We start from the raw sequence: 9,055 nt of genomic DNA, 5'->3' as shown, positions 1-9,055 counted from the left end.
ATCAAAGAGTGACAGGTTGTAGCTAGCCTAAAAATAGAATCCCAAGTTTGTAAGCCTATCCCTTAATCGCCATACATACATATAGACGTGACCATATGTATGTATGTATTTAAGCCTTGTGGTAAGCAAGATGAGGCCTAAGGTGATGAACGCAAACTCAAATAATGCTTATTCACTCTTGCCTCATAAATCCCCAACTTGTATCTATCGGGAGAGAAAGAGAGAGATGCGGGGAGGGTATTTCAAATCACAGCAGTTATCGTGGCCAACTGAAGGTCTCTGCCTGAGGTGGGGTGGTAGTAGTCTGCCTACCCCTCCAGGAAAGAGGCGTGATGTACGTGCGTAGTGAGGTAATGTAACCTGATCAGGTCAAGTCGTTACCGGGCTTTGGAACATACATACATACATATGATCACGTCTTTATCCCTTACGGGGTAGACAGAGCCAACAGTCTTGAAAAGACTGATAGGCCACGTTCAGCTGTTTGGCTTAATGATAGAATTGAGATTGTTTTGGAACATCACTTCAAAACACCACCCAGAATCCGAACATACACAATGAGAGAAAAAAATATACCAATAAAAATAACATCCAAGATTTGCATACGTACATATCATCACGTCTTTATTCTTTAGACATAGACAGGGCCAACTGTCTCAAAAAGACTTTATGTAAAATTGTAAATAGACGAGCGGACAAAGTCGCAGGCATAAGCTAGTAAATATAAATGGTATCTGTAAGTGGGCTCGTCTGATCTGACCACCGAAATGATAATGAGAGTCATGTAGCGGAGGTGTGACCATGACGTCAGATTGTAATCTAGATTTAACGCTTACAGTAGGAATATTATAAGGGCGTGTGTACATACATACGTATGGTCACGTCTATATCCCTTGGGTAGACAGAGCTAACAGTCTTGAAAAGACTGATAGGCCATGCTCAGCTGTTTGGCTTAGTGATACAATTGAGATTCATGGTTGATAGAATAGATTTATTTTCAAAATCAGATCCTACGAGGTATCATTTATTGACGTCACAGCACTTAAATCTTATTATAACTACTACCGCTTCCAAAGCGCATGTGTAGAAGAAACGGCGGAACGAACTACACTGCAGCATTTTCGCCGGACGTCAATTTACAAATATAGATCTTTTAAATCTAAATCGTGGACGAATGCGCATTATCGAATTGTCTACATTAAAAAATATGAATGAATGTAAAACTGATGACTTCAATACGAACATTTCGTCAAATAAATAATGTAAGAGTTGGTAATGTAAATTACATAAGTGGTTTCCGGTATTTTGGGATTAAATTATATGACTAAAGCAACATTTACATCAACGTACACCGTGCGGTATTGGGGACAATAATCTCACTTACCAAAATAATCATACATACATACATATGTTCACGTCTATATCCCTTGTGGGGTAGACAGAGATTCAAATAGTGACAGGTTCCTAGCTCATCGCCTAAAAAAAGAATCCCAAGTTTGTAAGCCTATCCCTTAGTCGCGTTTTACGACATCCATGAGAAAGAGATGAAGCGGTCCTATTCCTTTTTATATTGGTGCCGGGAACCACACCACCAATTCTATCATTAAGCCTTACAGTTGAACGTGGCCTGTTGGTATTTCAGGACTGCTGGCTCTGCCTTCCCCGCAAATGATATAGACGTGACTTCCCCGCAAATGATATGTGTTGTATGTACTTTCTATTTAGAAATGCTTTAGTTTTTGAATATTCGATGTAAAACCACTAAATAATAAAAATTCAAAAATATTTAAGTTTTATTGTGGACACGCCTCTACCAATAAAATGCGGATATAGAAAAAAAAATGATAATAAAAAAAACGCTATAAATACTCAAAAAATAACCGTTATGCGTACAGAGTAAGTTAGTTGGTAAGTCGCAATGATCTCACGCGCATTTTTTGTTATACTATCCATACTAAATGCGGTCCTATGTGATAGGGCCTGCTATTGGAACGCCGAATGTCCATTTCAATTGTATTCAACGAAAACACCTTATGATACTGTTCGTGGGGACATCAGGGATCATGAGCTGCCAAACAGTAAGTTTATCTTTACTAATATTATAAAGCTGAAGAGTTTGTTTGTTTGTTTGTTTAAACGTGCTAATCTCAGGAATTACTGGTTCGAATTGAAAAACTCTTTTTGTGTTTAGTAGACCATTTATCGAGGAAGGCTTTAGGCTATTTTTCATCACTCTGCATCTGTTAGGAGCGAAGAAATAATGGAAAATGTGAAAAAAAAATAGTGAAAATTATTCCTCCTTAAGGGCTTCAATGATGCCCAAAGTAACTATTCCACGCGGACGAAGTCGCGGGCGCAGCTAGTCAAACATATTTTTTTCCACCTGGCCTTTAGTCCCGGCCGCATCCTGACGGCCTCTGTGGCGCAGCGGTAGTGCGCTTGTCTGTGTCACCGGAGGTTCCGGGTTCGAATCCCGGCCAGAGTATGATGAGAAACGAACTTTCTCTGATTGGCCTGGGTCTTGGATGTTTATCTATATACGTATTTATTATAAAATATAGTATCGTTGAGTTAGTATCTCGAAACACAAGTTTCGAACTTACTTCGAGGCTAACTCAATCTGTGTAATTTGTCCCGTATATATTTATTTATTATTTATTTATCCTCACCATTCTGGAGAGGTATCCGGGTTATGCCTTTGACCATGGATCCTGGATCGGGTGAGTCAGGTTTTTACACGAAGCGACTCCCGTCTGACTTCCGCAACCTTTGCAGGGGAACCTTACCCGCATAGGATCGATCATGGTTACATATCCATTTGCCTGAATGTTCAGGTTTCCTCCTGCCTGTATGTCAAGGTCCAAAAAAAGGGTTTTGGAATAATCGTTGTTGGTGCTTTGGTCTTTTCTTTACACAAACAGGAGGAGATATTAAAGGGGGAAAGTATAAATAAATACTCTACTGACATCGTTAAACTTTTTAACCTATGGGTTAGATAAAACGAATCAAGACGACTAGACTTCAGCTTTATAATATTAGTATAGACGACTTCCTATAAAATTTTGTAAATTCCAACATGTTTTCTATTTATGAATGTGGATGAAGCGAAGGAAGTATGCAGAGATCGCGGCAAGTGGAAAGAGATAGTCTCTGCCTAACCCTCCGGGAAAGAGGCGTGATTTTATGTATGTATGTATGTATGTAAAGTCCTGTAAATTCTAACATGTTCTGTATTTGTTTCAGATTGTCAAGCCGTCAGCATTTGGACTCTAAACAGACACGGAAACCGTAACCCTGGCTCCAGCGTCACTGAAAGCATCAAGGTTATTGCCGGCCTCAAGGATGAAATAATACAGAGCTACGAAGCTGGAAGAGGTCAATTGTGTGCCCAGGTATGGAAGGTTTTTTTTACTTTTTTTAAAACTTGACATAAGGTTGTTATTAAAAGAAAAGATTAATACTTAATTCAACTATCTGTAGCTAATTATGAGAAATAGATATTCTGGTGAACACAGATAAAAAAATCCTTAAATTTTTATCAAATTATATACATACATACATATAATCACGTGTGTACCCCTTGCGAGATAGATAGAGCCAACGATCTTGAAAAGACTGATAGACCACGTTCAACTGTTTGACTTATGATAGAATTGAAATTCAAATAGTGACAGGTTGCTAGCCCATCGCCCAGAAGTAGAATGCCAAGTCCATAAGTTTATATCTTAGTCGCCTTTTACGACATCCATAGGTAAGATATGGAGTGGTCCTTTTCTTTTTTGTATTGGTGCCGGGAACCACGCGGCTCAACATAATCAATATGGCTTCCAAAAAAGAACTATGTACAAAACAGAAGGTGTGACGAACCGGTTCTTAGAACTTGAAAATATTCATTCCTGCACTCATTAAATTTTGCCATTTCACTATACGTGCAAACATTTTTAGGACATCGAAAATTTCCGAAGATGGTCTTGGAATGAAACTCTGGAGACATCAGCGTCCTTCCTCACGGGCACTGGATACGAGGAACTTTACAACATTGCCAAGAGACTTCGAGAAAGATACCCTCACCTACTGCAGGGGTCTGAAGATACGTTTTATCTGAGAACAACAAATGAACAGAGAACTGTCACCAGTTCTATGGCCTTCGTTCATGGACTCACTGAGGATAGTAATCTGACGTTGACTGTTGATGGACCTTTTGAACGCGATGATTTGATAAGGGTAAGGTTTTGTGAAACTTTTGATGATTCAATCTAATTTCTTGGTCTTGACAAATGCCGAAGAGAAAGCGGTAATTCGATTTTGTAGCAATATCTTTACTAGCATCATGGAGTATTCCCGATTGCATACCAGTTCCTAATGATAGCTTTAAAGTTAGATGTGGTGCTATACATGCTTAGACATGTTTTGGGAATGTTTAAACAATATTTGTCTTTAGCAAAATAGTTGCACCTTGTTAACTGTCATCTTCAATTCATACTCAACAAATCAAGTAGGTTGTAACATTGGAAATTATGAAATAACTTCCCCATAATTTTGTGATTAAAGTTATTCGTTATTGAGAAATGGATTTTTTGTTACAGCCGTATGAAAATTGTGACAAATACCAACAAGATGTAAAGACCAGCCAAGAGCTCCAAGATCAAATAGATGCTTATTTGAGTACAAATGAATACTTGGCGGTGAGTGGCAATATTCAATCAGTGTATAGTTTTCTAAGATAAGCTTGCAGATTTCATTAATTTTTTTATGTCACTAAGTTGTAATCTCAAATGTATTAGTATATGTTTCTGAAGATAAATTTCTTTCCATATTATCTTCAGCAGAATACGTTTATCTTCCTACCTTTCTGTCTTGATGAGTTTTAAGCCGCTTATGTTTTAAAACTCAGATAAAAGGCTCTGGAATGCTCTTCCTGAAATGATTAGGAGAGCTCCTAGTCGCTCGGCTTCGGCAGATCAATAATAGATCATTCTAATTTGATATTTTATGGATGTATATGTATTTTGTATGTGTTGAAGCATTAAACTTTTTCTGTTTACTTAAAAACTTTCTATTTGGTCTGCTGGTACGAGACAATGCCAAATGGCATTAAGTTCGCGTTTTGTACATTTCTTTTTGTGCAATAAAGTTTTAAGTAAATAAATAACAGCAACGCTGACTCAGGATTTCCCCGCTTAATAAATAACTAACCAACTTGATACTATAAACTGTTAATGGCAAATATGCATACATACACACATATGGTCACGTCTATATCCCTTGCGGGGTAGACAGAGCCAACAGTCGACTGAATGGCAAATATAATTTGTTCCAAATCCACATTTTAGGTCCAGAACAGAGTTCAAGCACGTCTAGGGATCACCACTCAATTATCTGCCGAAGATATATACTCCATCTACGAGATCTGCCGGTTTTACCGTTCCTGGACTGAAACCCTGCAGTCTCCTTGGTGTGCCGCCTTCACCAATGAGGATCTGGTCGTCTTAGAATACAGAGACGATGTCAGGCATTACTATAGGAATGGATATGGGTCTTGGGTAAGTTGAAATAAGGTTTATTGTCCCTATAATTTTGTTTTTGGGTGAATGGAAATATATTGTCTTTGTAATAATGCCTTCAATTAAAATTATAATAGTCATTTAAAAATTGTTATATTTAAAAGGTAGCATTTAAGTGGTTCTCATAGATGTAGTAAAAGGCAACTGAGGGATAGGCTTATAAGCTTGGGATTCTTCTTTGAAGCGATGGGCTAGCAACCTGTCACTATTTGGATCTCAACTCTATCATTAAACTATACAGCTGAACGTGGAACGTATCAGTCTTTTCGTGACGTTTGGCTCTGTCTACCCCGCAATGGATAAAGACGTGATCATATCTATTTTGAATGTTGTACATCAACTTTGTGATGAGCTAGATTGTAAGAAATGGTGTTGCATTTTAAGAAATTATTTTCACATTCTTAAAAAAGCATTAAATTTTTAGATTTGGCAATAAAAGTTTATTGCTTTTTAAAGTAATTTATTTTAGTAAATTATTGCAGTTTTAAGTAATTTATTTGACGTCAACCAATGTTGTGAAACCAAAAATTTGACAATTATTAAGCGATTTAAGCGATAAGAAGTATTCTATAATAATGAATACAAATTTTGAATTGTGGTGCCGTGTGGTTACCGGCACCGTTAAAAAAAAGAATGGGACCACTCCATCTATTTCCCACGGATGTCGTAATAGGCGACTAGGGGATAGGCTTATAAACTTGGGATTCCTCTTTTAGGCGATGGGCTAGCAACCTGTCACTATTTGAATCTCAATTCTATCACTAAGCCAAACAGCTGAGTGTGGCCTAACATTCATTTCAAGACTGGTGGCTCTGTCTGCCCCGCTAGGGATATAGACGTGATCATATGTATGTATGTAATTTTGAATTTGAATATCATGTAGCCAATTTCGAACTCACTTATTTTTTCCCTTTTCAGGTGAACGTCAATCTCGGAAGCACTGTCGTCAAGAATCTTTACGACAATTTCGCGGCCGTCGTCAACGGAACTGGTCTCTCTTGGGTCTCCTACTTCACGCACGATACTATGCTCGAGATGGCTTACTGCGCTTTGGGGCTGTACAAAGATGACTTCGTCCTAGAAGGGAATTACAGGAACCCCAATAGGAAGTGGCAGACTAGCAATATTGCTTGCTTCTCCGTCAATATCGTTGCCGTGTTGAACAGGTTGGTATTTTGTTTTTTTTTCAATCTGTTCATTCATTTTGTGAGGTAAAATAATCTTAATGGTCTTGAGATATGTCATCAAAGAAGAATGAAGAGAATATGAAGAGTTTTAGGGATAACTGATTTATCAGTGGCTTTGACTGTATGCTGATTTAGAGCTCAAATATTTCTTCATATTAATAGGACCACTCTAGCTTTTTCCCATGGATGTCGTAAAAGGCGACTAAAGCTTATTAACTTGGGATTCTTCTTTTAGGTGATGGACTAGCAACTTGTCACTATATAAATCTCAATTCTATCATTAAGCCAAACAGCTGAACGTGGCACTTCAGTCTTCACAAGACTGTTGGCTCTGTCTACCCCGCAAGGGATATAGACGTGACTATATGTTCGTATTACCCGTCCATAGTTCATTCAAAATTCACTTATCATCCACTACATCTGAATATCGGTAGCATCAATACGGTGCGTGGGTTTTTAGATAATATGTAGATACAAAGGTATTGATAGGCGATTTGTAATTTAACATAAAAACTTTGTCATGTTGTAATCTTTAGTTTTTTATATATCGCATTCAATCTCAGATTGAGATATGACTTAATGATAATTCCAAAATATACTGAGTCATGTTTATTGGCAATCTGGCTTTTTATATCATGTTCATATTTACATACATACATACATAAAATCATGTTTATATCCCTTGCGGAGTAGACGGAGCCAACAGTCTTGTAAAGACTGATAGGCCTCGTTCAGCTGTTTGGCATGATAATAGAATTAAGATTCAAACAGTGAAAGGTTGCTAGCCCGATGTCAAAATGAATCCCAAGTTTATAAGCCTATCCCTTAGTCGCCTTTTACAATATCCATGGGAAAGAGATGACTCCATCTCTTACCCATGACCACTCGATCCTATTCTTTTTTTTATTAGTGCCGTGTGGTACCCGTAACGGGTAATATCTTTCTATTATAAAAATGGGCGTGTTGATAATAGAATTCACTTATCTCTTCCGCTTATTAATACACAGGTATTTTTTTATCAGATGTAGATATGTAAATGATTTATGGCTCGATAAATCGTTCTTCTAATCGACTGTCTTAACTGTGTATAAAGATTTTTTGCGCGAATCTTGTAACAGGAAAATTATCTTGCAAATTCTTTGTTGAGATAATTTTTAGGCAACGGCTAGCCTTCAGAACTAGATTAGTCTAGTCTTGTTCTAGTTAATAGTATGTTTAAAGTTATAATCGAAAAAACTGACAGGCTAGCTGTTTCGCCAAATAATAGAATTGACATTCAAATTGTGACACGTTGCTAGCCCATCGCCTACAAGAAGAAACCCAAGTTTATAAGCCTATCCCTTAGTCGCCTTTTACGACATCCATGGGAAAGAGATGGAGGGGTCCTATTCTTTTCCCTTTGGTGCCGGGAACCACACGGCACTAAATTTTCATAAATGGTGTGTTCATAAGATTAAATTCGAGCATTCCTTCGATCACAGATGTCAAGAATCCGGTTCACAGACGCATCGGGTCCAATTCTTCGTGAACGAGAAGGTCAGTGACCTCTGTCCCTTCGAAGGTTGCACCTGGCAGGAGTTCCAGGAACGGTACTCCTCTTTCAGTGATACGGACCTGAGTTTCTGCAGTCTGGATTACCGGGGTCCCGACTTGGATGGAGGAGCGGCATTGGCAGGACTTAGTCTGATGACAGCGATAGCTCAGATTGTTTTAATAACTATGTTTAGATGATGGTCAATATGAATTATTGTTGAGTAACGTTTTTTTGTAAGTATTGGAATAATATAAGAGTTATATAGAATGGTAGATGAATGAAGACGTCCAATCCATTGTGCCATCAACGTTTCGCTTTAAAAGTCACATTTATTAGATTCTCAGTTTTATGACATTTTTACAACTTGAAAATCTTGTATTACAGCTTAAGAGTGTTCACTTAATATAAATAATGCAGTTTCAAGTACAGTTTCTATTGTTTTAATATTATTCAGAATTTAATAGTTTATTTTGATGTTTGAAATATGTATTTTATTTGGAGACAATTGTGTGAATTTTATGACTGATGTAGTAAGTAGATGATTGTTGATGTAAAATTTTATGTTACTTAAGTATTAGCAAGAAATAATTATTAACATAAGTATCGTTTTGTAAATAAATATCAAGCATATGTAGTAACTACATATATTTGAACGAAATATTTGTTTATTTGGTACACCATGCAAAGAACACAAAATATAAACAATTATAAATGTACCAAAAAGTTTTTCGCTCAGAAAATGTCACAGTGTGAGCTATTTGTAATTATTT

At 37.2% G+C, this 9,055-nt stretch overlaps 1 protein-coding gene across 1 annotated transcript; it reads left to right on the top strand.

Moving 5' to 3' along the window:
- The first annotated feature begins 1,906 nt into the window (after positions 1 to 1,906).
- On the top strand, positions 1,907 to 8,982 carry LOC106138030 (multiple inositol polyphosphate phosphatase 1). The gene is made up of 7 exons (XM_013339010.2): positions 1,907 to 2,078; positions 3,244 to 3,392; positions 3,946 to 4,224; positions 4,587 to 4,685; positions 5,334 to 5,543; positions 6,483 to 6,730; positions 8,233 to 8,982. The coding sequence occupies exons 1-7, from the start codon at positions 1,919 to 1,921 to the stop codon at positions 8,480 to 8,482; spliced, it is 1,395 nt and encodes a 464-aa protein (XP_013194464.1). The 5' UTR covers positions 1,907 to 1,918; the 3' UTR covers positions 8,483 to 8,982.
- Positions 8,983 to 9,055: the final 73 nt, after the last annotated feature.

The sequence above is a fragment of the Amyelois transitella genome, chromosome 13 (assembly GCF_032362555.1).
Source record: "Amyelois transitella isolate CPQ chromosome 13, ilAmyTran1.1, whole genome shotgun sequence".
NCBI classification, from domain to species: Eukaryota; Metazoa; Arthropoda; class Insecta; order Lepidoptera; family Pyralidae; genus Amyelois; species Amyelois transitella.
Note: the sequence above shows the minus strand (reverse complement) of the source record. Positions and strands in the feature narration are given on the sequence as shown.

Excerpts from the sequence above, each read along its gene's own strand:
- LOC106138030 (XM_013339010.2), top strand. The coding sequence starts at position 1,919 with ATGATCTCACGCGCATTTTTTGTTATACTATCCATACTAAATGCGGTC. Across the intron at positions 3,393-3,945 it reads GAGGTCAATTGTGTGCCCAG|GACATCGAAAATTTCCGAAG; the intron begins GTATGGAAGGTT and ends AAACATTTTTAG. Across the intron at positions 4,225-4,586 it reads AACGCGATGATTTGATAAGG|CCGTATGAAAATTGTGACAA; the intron begins GTAAGGTTTTGT and ends TTTTTGTTACAG.